General features: G+C 40.9%; 1 protein-coding gene across 2 annotated transcripts in view; it reads left to right on the top strand.

The window, feature by feature from the left end:
* The window catches only part of scfd2 (sec1 family domain containing 2), a 105877-nt gene that overhangs the window by 39102 nt on the left and 47591 nt on the right, over positions 1 to 19184 (top strand). For both annotated transcript variants that reach the window (XM_077606789.1, XM_077606787.1), the window contains exon 6: positions 12710 to 12977. In XM_077606789.1, the coding sequence (XP_077462915.1) occupies positions 12710 to 12977 (268 nt within the window). The remainder of the gene's footprint in view (positions 1 to 12709; positions 12978 to 19184) is intronic.

The following is a 19184-nucleotide window of genomic DNA, read 5'->3' as shown; positions in this document are numbered from 1 at the left end:
AACCGTGTCCAATTTCTTGCATATATGGTTCATATGTGTGGATCATCTTGAAAGAGTGATTCTGCATATTTAACCTCAGTCTCAGTCTGGAGAAGGTCCCCACCTTGTGGACTTCCTGTGTGTGGCTCCAGTTTTTTTTAACTAGGTCTACAATGTCTTCTGTGTCTGTGCTTGCTACTGCAACCATGGAAATTTCCTGAATACGGGATGAATTAAAATTCTAATCTAATCTAATAACGATACATACTTTGCACCATGGCTAGCCAATGCGTGATGAGTCAGCGGGACAGACTGAAAGCATTTCTCATTTGATTCGCTAAAATAATACAGACATTTATCAGTGTCTACCAACGCCAAGTTTGTCGACTTCCAGTAAATATTTACTTTTATTTACATATTTCTCCACTATTGCACATGGACGCTATCACTGATATGATGCACTCTACTAAGCAATGACACCATGCTTTCTTACACAGAACAGAAACGATCCTAAAATAACAAACTCGTGTAGAAATCTCCTGGGGAAGTGATAGTTCATCAATTACATTGTAATTGTCTTTAAAAAATAAATAAAAAGGCATCATTTTATGTTTTCTTAGAAGGAAGCAAACTGCTCATGTTGTAAAACACAAACAACACACAATTGGCTTGAAAATAAAATACTGGAGAAACTTTTGATGTCATTTCCTAAAACGACAAATTATTGTTAAAGCATTGATGTTCCTTAAAAGAGCAACTTTTGATACTTCACTTCACAAAATTTAAAATAACTCACCCGCTAATGTCATGTGGAAACACGTCAACATATTGTTGACACGAATACCTCACTTGTTAGCCCAGACTCAGACAGTAAATAATCTTAATTGATTGTAATTGACTTGTAATAGAACATCTCTCCTTCACGGGACACACACCAGCATTGATAGTATCTTAATTCCTCTTCCCATCATTCCATACTTGATTACTTTCCCCCTCTGTGTCCTCATTTGCTTTAGTTTTTTTTTTTGACATTCCTGTGGTTATTGGCACTGTTTGCAAAATTCGTTTTCCCCCAGGTGTGCACTCCAGCCAGATTATTTTCTTCTATTGGATGCATTTGCGCACTTTTATAAATGTTTGGGGGAAACTCAGCTGTGTGTAGGCGACATGTTTGTGCATGTCGGTGACAGAGGTCGTGCTGATGATGATACAGTTTGTACACATTGAATAACAGTCTTGTGGTGGGGGGCGTCAAAGTGGTCTCTCCGCGTCATAGGAGGTAAAAGCGCACTCTGTGTCTTCAGTATTTTATGGCAGCAGTACAATAACAAAGAAATTTCATTCATTTGGGGGGTGCTGGAGCCTATCCCAGCTAACTACGATCACCCCGAATCAGTGGCTAGCCAATCGCAGAGTACAAGGAGACAAAGGACTTCCATTCATAGTGTTCAACCAGCTAGCCTAGCATGCATGTTTTGGGGATGTGGGTGGAAAGCGGAGGACCCATAGAAAACCCACGCAAGCCCAGGGAGAGCATGCAAACTCCACATAGGAACGTGTAATTGAACCCTCGATCTGAGAGTTTTGAAACCAACGGGCCGATAACAAAGTACCCTGAGCGGAGGACCCGTAGAAAACCCACGCAAGCCCAAGGAGAGCATGCGAACTCCACATAGGAACCTGGGATTGAACCCTCAATCTGAGAACTTTGAGGCCAACAAAGTACCCTGAGCGGAGGACCCGTAGAAAACCCACACAAGCCCAGGGAGAGCATGCAAACTCCACATAAGAACCTGGAATTGAACCCTCGATCTGAGAACTTTGAAGCCAACGGGTCGATAACAAATTATCCTGAGCGGAGGACCCGTAGAAAACCCACGCAAGCCCAGGGAGAGCATGCAAACTCCACGTAAGAACCTGGGATTGAACCCACGATCTGAGAACTTTGAGGCCAACAAAGTACCCTGAGCGGAGTACCCCTTAGAAAACCCACACAAGCCCAGGGAGAGCATGCAAACTCCACGTAAGAACCTGGAATTGAACCCTCGATCTGAGAACTTTGAAGCCAACGGGTCGATAACAAATTATCCTGAGCGGAGGACCCGTAGAAAACCCACGCAAGCCCAAGGAGAGCATGCAAACTCCACATAAGAACCTGGGATTGAACCCTCGATCTGAGAACTTCGAGGCCAACAAAGTACCCTGAGCGGAGGACCTGTAGAAAACCCATGCAAGCCCAAGGGAGAGTATTCAAACTCCACATAGGAACCTGGGATTGAACCCTCGATCTGAGAACTTTGAGACCAACGGACCGATAACAAAGTACCCTGACCAAGGCTCTGACACCCCTTTTTGATTTCAACCAGATGTGCGTTTTGTTTCTCCAGTTTGTTGCAATTGAAACTACGGTAGATGGTGACGATTGTCCGCTTCCAAATGCCTGCTGATCTCAGCTCCGCAGAATTCCTAACGACACAGCTGGGATGCGCCGAAGGTACAGCTAATGGGCCGAAACGCTCCAAAAAGTTGGTTTGTTTTGGAGGGAAAGCCACACTCCAAAATTGCGCGGGACCCCGTTGGACCTTGACATGGTGCAACACTGCCCCCTAACGTTTCAATGCAGTAGTTTATAAAAATAAAAAAAATAAAAACCTTGCATGCATACGTATCAGGTCCCAATGGAAATGAAATCACTGATTTGCCTTCTCATTGTTTTCCCCCGTTTTCAGCCTACTTTGACCCCGCCCTCCTTCTGCTGCTCTCAATGTGGAAGTCAAAAACATTCCTTTAAATGCTCCCAATGCGCAATTCTTAATTAAATACTCCCATGAAAAGAACTCCGACACTGAAATTTCATCGCATGGTTCAAGCGACACAATTCCGCATAATTTGACACAATAGAAACCCATCATAGAATTGGCAATATGAAAAGAATGCCCGGAATCTAACACGGATAGAAATCCAATATGTATCCGATTCCTGCCAGTGCATTTTAAGATCTGCTAACAAAACACATCCAAATACACGAGCGTGAAGCTTCAACCACAACAAAAACATCACTCACTCTAAATATGCCACATTAATTGCTTCTGCCTTTCAATAAGCAAAATAACGACCCACACGGGACAGTGACGTTAAAACTATGAGTACAATGTCCCTTATTCCCAAAACCACTTATCATAAGTGAGATTATTTAATACGAAGGCAATAGGATATAGAAGTATTTATGGTTTTTCCCCTGGCACATGCTTAAAACACATAAAATTTGGTCAAAACACAATTTCATAACACAGTTTCATAACATCTATAAAAGTTATCTTTTGATTATGAGGCATTTTGTTTATTTAGGGCTATATGGGTAAATTTGACTTGATGTGGTGATACTCCCGTACTATCAAGTACTGGAAAACTATAACATAACATCCCATTAAGAAAACGGAGTGTTGGATTTCGTCCCAATAATGAATAGCAAAATTCAGTGAATAATTGATGCGTAGTAAAAATACAATGGGGAATATTTAAAAATGTATTTTTTGGGGGTGGGGGGTAAGCTAATAATTTAAAAAAAACAGCTACACTGTTAGAAGTTAGTGTCTTATCAACAACAACAAAAAGAAGAACAAAGTGAGTGAGATCTTGAGCCCTCCCCCCAGTTTAAAATGAAAAATTCATATAAGTTAACACTTTGAACTCAACACTTGTAAGTAAATAGTACTTCAACTGAAGTCTTTTTTATATAAAATGTTGAGTACATTGAACTCAACATTTAAAGCAATTTGGACTGAATTTGTACATGAATACATTTGTACACTCGTGAATTAAATAGTTAATCAAATGCACAATGTTAACTTGATGAATGAGAATACTAAAGGATCGGTTATGTCAACTTAAATCTTTAGTTAGCATGGTAGGAAGCTTTATTATTTTAAGGAACGTGTCAAAGTGGCGGCCCAGGGGCCAAATCTGGCCCGGCGGATCATTTTGTGTGGCCCGGGAAAGTATATGATGAGTGCCGACTTTCTGTTTTAGGATCAAATTAAAATGAAGAGTATAGATGTATATTAAATTTCCTGATTTTCCCCCTTTTAAATCAATAATTGTAATTTTTTAATCATTTTTTTCTGTTTTTAGTTCAAAAATCATTTTGTAAAATCTAAAATTATATTTAAAAAAGCTAAAATAAACATTGTTTTAGATCTATAAAAAAACTGAATATTCGGGGCTTTTAATCCAGTTCTATTAATCCATTTATTAAAAAAATATCTAAATATTATATCTAAAATGGTCCGGCCCACATGAAATCGAGTTGACGTTAACGTGGCCCGCGAACCAACCCGAGTCTGACACCCCTGTTTTAAGAGATATAATAGGCTCATTAAGTACCGCACTTTAAGTACTCTTGCTTCATAGCTTTTGAGTCAAAAGAGATGTGGTTGGCGACCATGTGTTTTCCCACAATGGGTTTCTTTTATCAAAAGTTGCAAAGGGTACCAACATAAGGTCGCTTTTTAGCGCTCTTGTGTTGTGGTCCTGGTGCTAAAAACGGTGTTTATGGCCCTAAATTCTAGCAAACGGACTATATTTTTTAAACACAAACTGTCTAAAAATCAGTTTCTTGAATTGACATGAATTTTGGGGATATTTCAATAACCACGTCCATGTTGCCACTTACCATAATTCCATAAAGGTCTTTTTTAAAATGCTATATTCTATTTAGTGCGTGCAACAAATGAGATCACAATTCATGTCAGTGGGAAAATTTAGTGAATAAATTAGGTTCCCAAACAAAATAAAAAAGTTCATAATGCAACTATACTTATATTTTTGAAAAACAACAGTTCCATAAAACTATAAACACAACACAGATGATGATTTAGTGCAGGAGTGGCGAACAAAGAGCAAACATTTTAAACTTTACGAGTTAAAGAACCACACCACGCAGTCAAAACAAAGCAAAACAACAATCCAATCTGCAAAATTATTTTTAAAATATAATTTATTATGTTTTTAATGGGCCCTCATTAATTTGAGTGCGTCTTAAGAGCGAATAAATATAAGAGAACCATTAAGAGCCACAGTTCATACAAAATATGATAAGAAGCATTTTGGCCGCGAGCCGCATGTGGTTCAAGAGCCACGTGTTCGCCACCCCTTATTTAGCGCTTCAAACCGTAGTGTGGCGTGGAACTAAACTGGACCGTACCACTTGGCAGGGGGTTTCATCCGCCAAGCAGATGTTCCCAACCACGGTGACCGCTGTTTGTGTCTGCGAGTTCATTTTGAAATTAAATAAGTATTTAACGCAGCCGTGAGGAAAAAGGGCAGGGCTGAGGATGCTAAAGTGGATCTTTGGTCACACGCCATCATCTACTCTTTTGCTGCTTAACTTGTTAGCCTGCTGTGTGTGATCAGAAACAAAAACAGAGCAAGCGCCCACTCTGTGTGGCAAGTCAGTCCTCCATTAAAGGAGATTTATGTCATGGACAGAGCCGTAACAAGAGGTCGCCTTACTTTTAAGTGCTTCTCGCAATTTCACGGCTTTTGTCCTCTTTTTTTTTCAACATGAAAGTCAAGAAGGAAAACCTCCCGCATCTGTAAGAACGGAGGTTGGCATTTACCGTATTTTCTCGCATATGCGCATATTTGTCGCTCAGAAAATGATGACTGAATCGAGGCTACGGCTTAGCGTATTTTCACGACTATACGCCGCATCATATTTTTAGCGGCAGTGTCAATAACGAGTGCTATTTCTGTATTTTACACACACAAAGGACGCACCGTTTTTATAGACGCAGCCAGGCATGGCAAAACATACACCAGCTTAAACATACACGCTAGACCCACACGCTAAAAATGCATTTTTAAAAAGGCAACGGAAGCAAAACTGACTTTGGTTGTACTTTATTTAGCCATTTTACAATGTACTCTCGTCATCAAAAGAACTACATATCCCAGCAGTCACTGCGCAGTACTTTTTCTACGGGAAAATAGTAGAGTCAGGGGCTGATTGCCGTAGTTGTGAGAGCTGTAGAGGATGGTGTACCCTATCGACTGATTTATTTGATTTTATCGTGATAACAATTTTAGTATTGGTCCGTATATAAAGCGCACTGGATTATAAGGCGCCCTGTCTATTTTGGAGAAAATTTAAGACTTTTATGTGCGCCTTATAGTCTTGAAAATACGGTATTTCAAAATTGAGAAAAGATAATAAACAAATGAAATGCTAAACTAAATTAATTTTGACGTCGAGTGAAATTCTAGGAAGAAAATAAACCGTATCTTGCATAAAACTTTTTAAAAAACTCACTTGTGCCTGCCATTGCTTGCTCAGGGCGCCGCCATCTGACCTAAGGATGACAAACTAGACCGTTACAGACACACTTCCTGGTTGTACTGCTCACATGACTTCATTTTTGAATTTGTCTAAGTGCAGGCAACACCCTTAAGGAATATGCAATCCAGCAGACGATCCTCTCAATTCGTACAGTATCAGAATAACCACGTGCGATGATTTTTCTTAAGCTTTTCCCTTCAAAGTAAGACATTTGTACTCCCTATTAAAACCATGAATATGGAGGTGAAAATTGAGAATCGGGGGGCGCCTTATACGAGAGAAATTGTCAAATTCAACGATTTTAAGGCAATTTTAAGGGTGAGCCTTATACTCGGATGCGGCTAATATGCGAGAAAATACGGTAAATAAGAATAGAAAATAGGGAAATGTTACAAATTCAAGGGGGGAAATTGGACTTTATTATTTTTCAACAATAGTTCTCACATGTGAATGTATGAAATGTTTGTATTGACATAAGAATGTTAACAGATGGTTAATCTCTGTTCTTCTAATGTTGATAGTTGGAATTTGTGTCAGATTTATAACTTGCGCTCTTTCTGTTTAAAATCACACGTTTCCGCAGTGAACTGCGCGGGGATGTTGTCCATCTCTATCACACTGGATTTTCATAGGCGTAAAGTAAACGTTGTGTTTCCGTTCCCGCTCAACTTTCGGAAGAAAATCTTCTTTTTGTTAAACAGCAGCTTCCCAACTGTCGGATTTATCTTTCTTACAGTGGCACATATTGAGTTGTTATGGTTATGAAGACCAATGCTGGGAATTAACGGTATATTTTCCTTAGGGATGTTTTTTTAAGTACCTGCAATACTTTACGCTTTAGGTTTTTTGTTCTGATTTTGGTTGGTTCATTGTAATGTGTATTTTCAGGGTGGAGAAAAATCGGAAACAAAATATTACCTTTCTCGTCATGACCTTTAAAGTGAACGACAACACTTTCCTTGTGTTTATGCCTGCGGGAAGAAAATGAATTAGCGTTTTATGTTAATTTAGATTTGTGTGTGTGTGTATAGGCGTTAATATTGTAAAAACACGTGACTCAAGTGTGAACATAATGTGGCGGAGACTCATCATTACATTTTGCAGTTTTTACGTAAATATGGTCTTTTGGGAGCTTTTTATGGTCACACCTTTATGACAAGGTTTCAGATTTTAGAGGCAACATTTTTTGGGGGGGATTGGATTGGATAATTTTATTAATCCCGTATTCGGGCAATTTTGTTGTCACAGTAGGAAGATGGTGAGGATGCAGAAATAGGAAAGGCATTTTAGACATAAACAGATAGGTAATAAGTAAGTTAGTAATTAAATACATGAATAAATATATAAATGAATAAGCGTTTTGCTGAAATATATATATATATATATATATATACATACACATACATATATAAGCACATATAAACATACATACATATATATAAGCACGTATAAACATACATACACATGCATATATAAGCACGTATAAACACATAGCTGTACATGCATGCATACGTTAGGTCTTAACACTCAGCCATTTGTTTTGTTAAAGAGAGTTTAATCCGGTAAGTCAACGTGTGGTATCAAGAAGATATTTTCTGCTCCCGCCATTGCTTTTCACGCGTTTGTGGAATAGCTGGGACATTTCTTACTTGATGACGACATATAGAAGTCATTATTCCAGCTTTTCGTTCATACTGATAGATATCCCATTTTCGCCATTTCACCCATCTCATTTTAGCCATTTCAGCTGTAATCCGGATCGTCTCGGTCACTATTAGCAGACGAAAAGGTCATCGTTGAATGCTAATAGTCATGCTTTAAGCACGATATGCTCACACACATTCCCCTTTCATCTGCGCATCAGCAAGCAATGTAACCAGACAGTCAGGCTGTCAGCGTCATGCAGTGACATCTACAGAATCTTGAATTTAATGCACACTGATTGGTCACCTCGTCCAGACTTTAGACTTTTAAGTGCGCCCTATGTGAGTAAATATTAGCCACGTTGCATTTGTACGTTTTTTATCGCTTAAGTGGAATTGCAACCATTAATAAGGGGAGCAATTAGCCGAGGTTGCCAGGTATGAGAAGTCAAGAGGTCACGTGCAGCAGTTGAATCTATATTTGCATTTTTTTTGGAGTGATTCTCCCATCACGTGTCAGGGTGAGGATGCATTTGTTTGTCGAGCAAAACTGCAGCCGTGCCGTCCACAATGGCGTCTGACACCGAGATTTACGACCTCCCTCCCGAGGTCTCGTGTATGGCTTCCAGATTGGCCGATATGATTACATATCTGCGGATAAAGTGCTTCGCGCTGCGCTCGTCAAAGAATGCAATTTAGCGTTTTGGCGTTGACGGGGCGAGCTAAAATGACCGACCCACCTTTCGGAAAAGCTGCCCATCACCCCCCCGACGGCCCGCCGCCGCACCCAGAAAAAGGTTCATTGTGAAAGTGGCAAACGGGGGGCCTGCTTTTGGTTAGCGCTTCATGCGAAACGCGCTTACCTTCCTCCAGGGGTTGCATCTGGAGTTGGTTTCCTGTCTGGGGGAGCTTTTTTTTTTTAACCGAGCTCTGTGATTGGGCCATGCCTAGCCTTGGTGGAACCTGGGATGGCAAGAACAGTGATCAGTCAATCAGCCCCGCGCAGATTTAAACCAGAACTCCAGGTGGGTGGGAGTTGATTGGTGAGATTCTTGTTACATAAATTCTCCGACCAGCTATTTTTTTTAACAAAGAAGCTTGGTCGTTCAAAAATTTTCATCAATGTGCTGTGTTTGGTTCTTTACAAGGTCCATTTTTAGGTTTGTTTTGACTGTTCCTCCATAATTGTGCATAATGGTCCGATTCGAGTGTAGCATTACTAGTGGTAGAATCCATAATAGTACATATTTCCTGTTATTACTGCAATGAGGGAGTCGATATTTAACTGAACTTAAAATACTGTTTTTTAAGAAGCGATGCGAGGGTTTTGCATGCATCAGAGATTTGAAAAATGCAGTGTGAATACTGTAGAATGTCAAAGTGGTGAGCCACTTTTTATACTCTGACCAACCAAATATGTGGTGGAGAAAAGTCAATCATTTTAAAAATAAATCTCCAGCGATAACAAGATCACTTGTAAAAGTCACTAATTTAGGTTTCTCCAACAAACAGTCAGTAGCATGACATGGGAAGGTTTTGCTGGTGAACACAAAATTTGGCAGTTTGGTTTATTATAAAAAGGTACACGAAATGGTCTCACGAAGCCATAATCAAAATTTAAGTGGTTCTTGAAACAGCCCTATTCAGCAGTTGTAAATTTCATAGAAAATTAGGCTAAAAAATATCACCCTGTTTCACTCTTTGATCATTTTACAATACCCCAAAAAATCAAAGAACCTCACTAAAAATGATATAGAAAATCAACATCTTGGTTGGATGAAATGACCGAGCAAAATTCACAAACTCGTAAATTCGCCCGAACAAACCCCGAATCATTCCAAAGATTTACCCAAAGTCTTTTCTTCGTTTCCCTTATCACTTCCCGCTACGTCCCCGTCACATTATTATTCTCGTGATGAATCATCTGCAAAACTGGCAAACTGAACACCCATCCGGCCTCAACGTTTAAAAAAAGCAAACAATGTCTGAAAGCCCCACTTGTCCAAAGTATCGGGATTAGCGCCTGGCTTTAACACCTTTTGGCGGCAGTCGTGTAGATTTTTTTTTTCTTCGGTGCTGGAATGAAGTCACTTTTTCTGGGTTTTGAGCTGGCTCCTCTCTACCTTAAGACCTCCATTTCCTGCCGTGGCGCCATCGCGCCAGGCCCCCGACAACGGCTCTAAAGCAGCTGAAGAGAACCAGTCGCAGCTCGCGTGGGAAAGAAACAAAATGGACGCCAAGCAGATGACAGAATGAGGCTATGCATTGGTCAGTTATTAGAGAAATGTCAGCCTCTTTTAGCAATCGTTAGCACAATAGCTAGCAGCGTTTTTTAACCCTTTGACTGCCTCAAGCACATTTTTGCTAAAACTGACACAACATCGGATGCCAAAAAGACGTTTTGAAGTCAGCGCTATGCTCACGACACCCTGTAGAAATAAAAAAAAAAAAAAATTTTAGACTCCGTCAGGTGCTGCCATCTATGGGCAGCTTGAAGGAATAATCGACCTACGCAAAACAGTTGTTCGAATGTAAACAAAAGTGCGGATGAACATTTTACGGGAAAAAAAATGCGGCTTTTACACTCCAAAAAGTTTTCGTTTTTCATTCATTTTCCGCTTATCCTACAAGTGTCTTGGGGGTGCTGTAGCCTATCCCAGCTAACTACGGACCAGCCAATCGCAGGTCACAAGGAAACAGACAACCAATCATACCTAAGGGCAATTTAGACTTTTTCAACCTGCATTGTTTTTGGGATTGTGGGAGGAAACCAGAGTACCCGGAGAAAACCCATTCAAACCCGGGCAAAACTCCACACCGTGAGCACAAACCTGGGATCGAATGCTTGACCCTAGAACTGCGAGGCCAACATGTTAACCACTCACCCACCAATCTGCCGTTTTCATTTTTTTCAAGAAATGTCATAATAATTATTTGAATTATCTCAGAAAGCTAATGTTGACATATTTGGATGGAAAATGATGCAAAAAAAGTAAATACCATATTTTCCCGACTATAAGGCGCACTTAAAAGTCTTACATTTTCTCCAAAATAGAAAGGGCGCCTTATAATCCAGTGTGCTTTATATATGGAATTTTTTTTTAAATGTGTCATTCATTGAGGGTGCGCCTTATAATGCGGTGCGCCTTATAGTTGTGAAAATAAGGCATGTTATAAGTAAAAGCCCATTTTTCACATGCATGAATCCTACCAGCATCGGAAAGCCAAAGGGTTAAACTGAAAACTATGTATTGTCCTTTGTCTGGGTATTCACCAGCAAAAATCCAAAAAATACACCCTAATTTTCTTTCCACTGTCAGTTTATTAAATCCCATAAAACTGCTTTGGAATAAATAGACAGTCATTTCAACGTGATTCCAATCTTACATTTGTGTGTTCACGATTGCAAGTAAGCTGTAACCTTTGTACAGCTTTGTCCTGCGTAGCACATGTCGAGTCCTCTTCAATTGGAACGCGGCAATGCGTCAAATGTGGAGCGCATATTAAATATTTGGATATTCAGGAAGTAACACTTTGGATGGAACTCAGCGTGAAGGCTGATGAATGATTCTTAGTTCAGATTTTTTTTTTAGGGGTGTTTTTTTTTCACTCCACCGTCGCCATCATAAAACTTTATTCAGCCCGTGAAATGTTCCGTAACCTTGATTTTTCCATCGACCGTCTCGCTGGAAATTCTCCAACGTTGGCGTCCATCGTGGAGAGGTATGGGAGATTTCATTGGAAAGCGCTAACTGGCTTGATCAACTCACAGTCGTGTAACTTCTCTTCCTATTGGTCAGTCAGACTTTGGCCTGAGTCTCCTCTATGACTTAATGCGGGTTTCTTCTGGGTCAGACATCGGATCACCCCCCCTGTGGGACCACCACTATGCACAAACTCTCACAAAGCTGCTAGAAATGAAATATTGTATGTCTTTTCAAAACATACACATTGTTTTGGCAATGGCGCAATATCTCAGTGCAATGGTAATAATATATCTGACATTATATTTTGACAGTCTTAACTCATTCGCTCCCATTGATAGCACAAGCTGTCCAGAACTGCCAAATACTGCGAATCTTCTGTAGTTTACTACACCAGTTTTTACCAAACTAGTAAATACGCATTTTCTATCAAAACTACAAAAATCAACCAAAAAAATTAATCAATTTACATCAAAAACATCCCTGAATGTGCATGTTTAACACTGATTATATTCAGTCATTGATTATATTAAATTCCTATATATGCTCTTTTTCCCCCATCACCCGTATCTTCATGATGGTTGCAGGGGTGCTGGAGTAACTATGGTCAGTAGGCAGGATGGACTTTAAATTTGTTGCCAGCCAATCGCAAGGCGCAAGGAGACGTTTTTTGTTTTTACATTTTTTTTAAAATATGTATATATGTAGAGTTTAAAGCTTTTTCCCTGTTCATTTTTCAATATTTTGACTTATGCTACTCAAAAGAACAAATCCATGTATGTATATGTATATTCATATATATATATATATATGTATATTTCATCAGCACGCTTATTTATTTATTAACTTTTTATTACCTATTTATGTCTAAAATGTCTTTTGCTGTGTCTGTATTCTCACCCTCTTGCTACTGTGACAATGAAATTTCCCGAATACGGGATGAATAAAGTTATCTAATCTATTGACATATTGGCTCCTTGTCCTTGTTGGAGCCTGGTGTTATATTTACATGATAATATTATCATATATATTTTTATGGGTTTTAGGCTCTGGGGGACACAGATTTCCCATCGGTGTTGAGTCAACTTCTGCCCTTGATGAAGCCCCATGGAGACGGAGAGGCTTTCGCGGAGGACGAGTGCGGGACCGACGAACTAATCTTGCTCCTGGTCTTCTTGTACTCGCTTGCGGACGAGGCCCAGCTCGGCCAGCGAGACGACAAACTGGAGAAGCTGGAGAGGGAGCTGATTGGAGCTCTCACGTTGGCCATCACCAAGGAAACCACACTCAGCTGCTTGCTGCAGAAACTCACAGGTAAGGCAACTCTTTCCTGTTCCTATGACCATATTTACCCTATTTTTCAAACTATTAAATCACACCAGCCAAACAATGCACATTGAATAGGAAAAAATATATATAAGTCGCACTTGAGTATAAATTGCATTTTTTGGGAGGGCATTTTTTTATTTGATCAGAAACCAAGAACAAGCATATATCAAAGTAACAATAGTAATATAAGTCATACTTGAGTATAAGTAGCAGGCCCAGCCAAACTATGAAAATTAGTGCAACTTATAGTCCGTAAATACGGTACTAATTATAGATAGTTTGTTAACAACTTTGAACCACAAATAGAGTTAACCTAGACTATTTTCGTTTATTAATTTTCTGAGTCGCTTATCCTCACGAAGGGGTGCTGGAGCCTATCCCAGTCAAGAAATTGGCAGTACACGGTATACATTCAATTTTCTATCACCGTGCTGCCTCTTGTCCATTTTAATGGCATTAATTAGTCAAATTATTATTTGAGAACAATATTTTTTCAGTCTAAAAGTTGAATCGTATTTCTGATAAAATGACTAGATTCTTATTTTAAGTTTTAAAATATTACCTTTTATCGTGAATAGTATTTTGTTGCATGTTCCATGTTGATGTATTATGTTTTGGACAAAAAAGTAGAAATAATACACTTGAATTATTACAATAAGAGAGAATTATGATCGCAAATTACTTTCATGGTAACGTCATTTACGTCGCTAACTACTTGTGGTGTTAAATTTTACTTTTCAATGTACACTTGTTTTACAAAGTCAATTCACAATTTTTGGTTTTCTATTTTTAAAATGACTCTAACGGAAGCGTATTGTCGGTCGGCACTGTTCCAAAAAAAATCCCCCAAGAAGCCATTTTTAAGGGTCTGCTTCTATCTGGACTGCATTAGGTCTTCAAACCCTCCCTTCTTTTTTCACACCATGGCCACAAATCACAAAAACGTGGGTGTACCTCATCATACCTTTTAAACTCAATACCTCCATCGCCACGGTAATGAGCGTCGTACCTGTTGGCTCCATTTTCCAATGGCGTGTATATTTATCTTCCGCTAGTGTGTGGCGCTGCATATCAAGGTCAACCTTCTAGATGGATTATACCCATCCATATTGCAATAATACTGTCTTTAACCTTGAGCTTGAGCACCCCTACTCATAATTACAGCTACATTTAGTGGTGGCCTGCCTATGCACCTTTGCACACACCCTTAAATAACACACTTCTCATATTGCACATGTAGCACTGGTATATTAACATCAGTGGCGGTCCGTGCATTTTCTCGTAGCGCCTTCAACGGGTAAAATCCACTTCCTAGCAGCATTTAATGATTAAATACAAATACTGGAGCTTTTCCGACATTACAACGGGGGGGTTAGATTTTTCCCCGGAATGCATTTGCATTTAGTGATTAAATACAAACACTGGAGCTTAAATGCAAACTCTGGAGCTTTGAGATATCAAAACTTGGCCCACAATTGAAATATTATTTAGGAATATAGCCATATTTTACTCACCAAAAATCATTTTTAACTGTACACAATATCCATCCTCCTTTCTTCCTTCTTTTCTATCGCCATCAAAGCTAATGCTGAAAGTCGGGCCTGTCCTGTCGTATTTATGGTATAGTCCGTCTTGAAAATGGCTTTAAATCAACACAACAATATATTTGCTTGTGCAGTTCGTTCCAAATACAGTTTGGTAGCTCTGGCTAATCACTAGTCAATCATAGTTATAAAATAAAATAAAATCAGACTTAGGCTTGTCGTCATCATTGACTAGACAAAAACCTAATTGTCATCATACCCAGCTGCGTATGACGAAATTGAAGGTGCTTCTCCACGAAGTGCACTTTTCTCAGGCAAGAGTTCAGACTTGCTGGCAATTTTGCCGTGATGGATACATCGCATCACCTCCCGAGCGCAACCAGCTCCCGGCGACTGCGAAGGATTGCCTCACCGATGCCAACAAGAATAAAATGGATCACTTACCTCCCACTGTCTTCCTTACTTACCTAGTCAGCCAGCAGGAGGCAGATCGCCGCCCAACGTCCTTCATCTATCCTCACCCCGAAGTTGTTACACCGAGGGGATTGTGTGTCGTGCTGCTGCAGTTTAGAGTCCTGATGGCTGTGGGGAAGAAGCTGTCCTTAAGCCTCTTTGTCCGTGCCTTGTGAGACCGGTAGCGCCTGCCAGAGGGAAGCAGCTGGAACAGGTCGTGACCAGGGTGGTCCGGGTCCCCAGCAATGTTCCGAGCTCTGCTGATGTAACGAGGGCTGGCAATATCTTCCAGTGAGGGCAGAGAGCAGCCGACGATCCTCTGGGCAGTGTTGATCACTCTCTGCATGGCCTTTTTGTCTGCTGCCGTGCTTCCAGCGTACCACACTGTGATGCCGTATGCCAGGATGCTCTCCACAGTGACTTTATAGAAGGTTACCAAAAGCTTAGTGTCCAAGTTATTCCTCCTGAGTACCCTCAGGAAATGGAGTCTTTTCTGGGCCTTCTTCACTACTGCCGTGGTGTTTGTGGACCAGGAGAGCTTGTCCGTGACGTGGACCCCCAGGAATTTAAAGGACTGGACCCTGTCTACACGAACTCCATTTATGAGGAGTGGGGCCAGATCTGTGCTCTGTTTGCGGAAGTCCAGGATTATTTCTTTAGTTTTTGTGTTGTTCAGTGTGAGGTTGTTCATCAAGCACCACGAAGACAGTTTGTTGACCTCGTCTCTATAGGCCGCCTCATCCCCTTCTGAGATGAGTCCGACCACAGTGGTGTCATCAGCAAATTTGATGATGTAGTTGGACTGGTGGGTTGGTGTACAGTCATAAGTGTACAGGGAGTACAGAAGAGGACTCAGTACACAGCCTTGAGGGGAGCCAGTGCTCAGTGTAATGGAGGAAGAAAGGTGGGAACCAAGTCTAACAGTTTGTGGTCGGTTGGTTAGGAAGTTCTTTATCCAACAGCAGATGGAGGAGGATAGTCCGAGGTGGGAGAGTTTGTTAGTCAGAATGTCCGGTTTCATGGTGTTGAAGGCTGAGCTATAGTCAATGAAAAGCATCCTCACGTAATTCCCATGGTGTTCCAGGTGTCTCAATGCTGTATGTAGAGCAATGGTGATAGCATCCTCAGTGGACCTGTTAGCTCTATAAGCAAACTGGTGAGGGTCAACTGAGGGAGAGATTGTATTCCTGATATGGCGGGCTATCAACTTTTCAAAGCACTTCATGATCACAGGTGTGAGAGCAACAGGCCTATAATCATTCATGCTGTCGATGGTTGGCTTTTTGGGGACAGGAATAATGGTGGCAGATTTCAGGCAGGATGGAATGATGGATTGTTGCAGGGAACAATTGAAGATTTTTGTGAAGACTCCAGCCAGCTGGTCAGCACAGGCTTTGAGCACCTTCCCAGGTACTCCATCAGGTCCAGCAGCCTTGGTGAAAGCAATGACGCATCCCTACGCCTGCGACAAGGCCCGGTGTCACCAAATCGAATTCTGATTGGTTAAAGCAACAGTCTTATCGACGCTTGTTTAATGCAGCAGAGCCTGCAGAACTGACTGTGAAGGCCTTGAGGCAGATTTCTGACCCTGGCAACAAATAATGGCTGAAATGTGATTGGTTAAATGCTTCAATATGAAAACACACTTCTGGAAGCAGTGCAACTGGGGGGAAAGGAAGCTAACAGACAATTTGGAATTATTTAATGGCCAAAATATTATATAGGATTCAGATATTTCTTAGGCCAGCACAGAAGGTCATGAAAGCCCTGACGGCCCGCCACTGATTAACGTTAAGTGCTAAAAAAAGGTATGCTTTAGTTCTCCATTTTTTTGTTCATTTTCTGTAGTTATTCATGTTGTACCGACTTCCTGCTTTCCAAGAGGGGCCTCGCGTCGAAAGCCCGACTCGCCGTTATAAACACTTCATTGCAAGTGACCCCGTTGTGTCGTGCCAGCTGTGTTTTAGCTAGCGTTTGTGTGACGGTGTGTGTGCGTGCGGACCTCCCTTTTTGAAGCGCGTACACGCCAAGGGAGTTTTTATGAAGTAACTTGAGGCGGGCGGCCGTCTCGCCGCGCTTTTGGAGAAAAACATCGATCGTGACATCGCGTCCCTCCGCCCCACCACGTATGCTCCAATTAAAGTCCTCAAATGAGAACCAGACGGTGAAAGCGACCTGGTCGCCGAGAGAGGAAAAGTCGAAGTTTGTCATTGGATGAGCTGTTGAACTCGCCAAAATGGCCGTCATGTTGCGTTCTTGAGATTTTTTGCTGTGGCGTGTTATGATAGATATGTCCAACCAATTTCATCCTGTTAGGTCAAAGGGGTTATTTTTTTAGCTTTCCTGGGAGAAGGTACTTCTTGATTATTCACCTCAGAAATAGGGGCGTAACGATATTTTGATCCGTATCGATACGTTTGTTTTAGCGATGCTGTTTTCTTTAAAAAAAACATACCGTATTTTCACGACTATACAGCGCATCGTATTTTTAGCCGCAGTGTCAGTAACAAGTGCTATTTCTGCATTTTAAACACACATAGGACGCACCGTTTTTATAGACGCAGCTAGGCATGGCAAAACATACACCAGCTTAAACATGCACGCTACACCCACACGCTAAAAACACGTTTTTAAAAAGGCAACGGAAGCAAAACTGAGTTCGGTTGTACTTTATTTAGCCATTTTACAATGTACTCACATCATCATTTCATTTTCGTGACTTGGTCGCAAATCAAAAGTGACGGCGAGCCGTGAAAAAAGCCATCCGGTCGCTGGACATACGCCTCACATAGCCATGATCTCATGTTGCGGTTCAATATTCATCCATATCTAATATATATATATATATAGTTTGCAGTCTAGCTTTGAATGCTCTGTTGACGCCAACATCTAGCGGCAGGATTTCTTTTGACGGTGAGCACCAAATTAGTGTGTTCGCCGTCATACTGGGTGTATTGACAAAAGAACTATATAGCCCAGCAGTCACTGCGCAGTACTTTTTCTACAAGAAAAATAGTAGAGTTGGGGGCTGCTTGCCGTAGTTGTGAGAGCTGTAGAGGATGGTGTACCCTATCAACTGATTTATTTTATTCTATCGTGATAAAATTTTTTGTATTGGTCCATATATAAAGCGCACTGGATTATAAGGCGCCCTGTCTATTTTGGAGAAAATTTAAGACTTTTATGTGTGCCTTATAGTCATGAAAATGCGGTAGTTTTCATTCAAATGAAATGTTTTTTCAAAAAACACAATTGTATTGTATTTATTTACAATGAAATGAACCCGAATGTGTGGATATCGTGTTAAATTGATCGAGGGCCCTTGAGTCAAAGAATAGATATTGTATTTTCATGAAATTACAGACCCTACTCTATTAACAAGGGTTTCCCCATAGCCTACTAATAGAAAAAAATCACTGAGGCTATATAAATATGAATGAAAATTTCGAATTGACAGGAATTTTCAAATGAACACAATTATGGATAACAACAAACCCTTAACCATATTTTTACGTAGTCTTGCAAATAGTTACACTCTTAAAACATAGTGTTTCATTTTCCCACGAAAAAAACAAATTTGCCCACAATCTTGCAGTATTTACTATAAAACCACGAATAGTCATGAAAAGAGTTTGGCAAATCCGTTTTCCCATCCAATCAGATAAATTAATTAACATACACCACCATACACCCACACACTCCGATTGCGGTCTGCCCGCCGATGTCCTCCCTAGCCTCGGATGTGTTTCCTGTCAGCTGCGCTGGCATTTCTGTCGTCTTTGGTGCGCACTCCAACATCCTGCTTTTAAATATTCTTTTCTCGGCAAGAGAGACGGCGAGCCAGCCAAGACTAACGTTCCTAATTCCACACCCCGGGACATTGGCTCAGTGGGACGAAGCTGCGCGCCGTCTGGCGGAGAGTGGGAAACAATGCCCACTCCCCTAAATGGCAACGGGAAATAAATATATATACTGTACTTGCATAAAGTACCACATAGTGATGCAGTTTTTGCTGATTCAACACTAGGGTTTGTTATTCATCCTGCCCGTGTGTGCGTTGTTAGGAAAACTGTGGGGGGTGAAGACGAGGTGGTACGGGCAGGAGGCGGGAGGCGGGGGGGTGTCTCAGTCAAAGCCCCGCCCCCTTCAAGGCCAATGTTTGCCTTGGCATAGACGGAGCGAGGGACATGAAAGG

This window comes from Stigmatopora argus, chromosome 8 (genome assembly GCF_051989625.1).
Source record: "Stigmatopora argus isolate UIUO_Sarg chromosome 8, RoL_Sarg_1.0, whole genome shotgun sequence".
In the NCBI taxonomy this organism is placed as follows: Eukaryota; Metazoa; Chordata; class Actinopteri; order Syngnathiformes; family Syngnathidae; genus Stigmatopora; species Stigmatopora argus.
The sequence above is the reverse complement of the archived record's forward strand: the minus strand, read 5'-3'. Positions and strand labels throughout refer to the sequence as shown.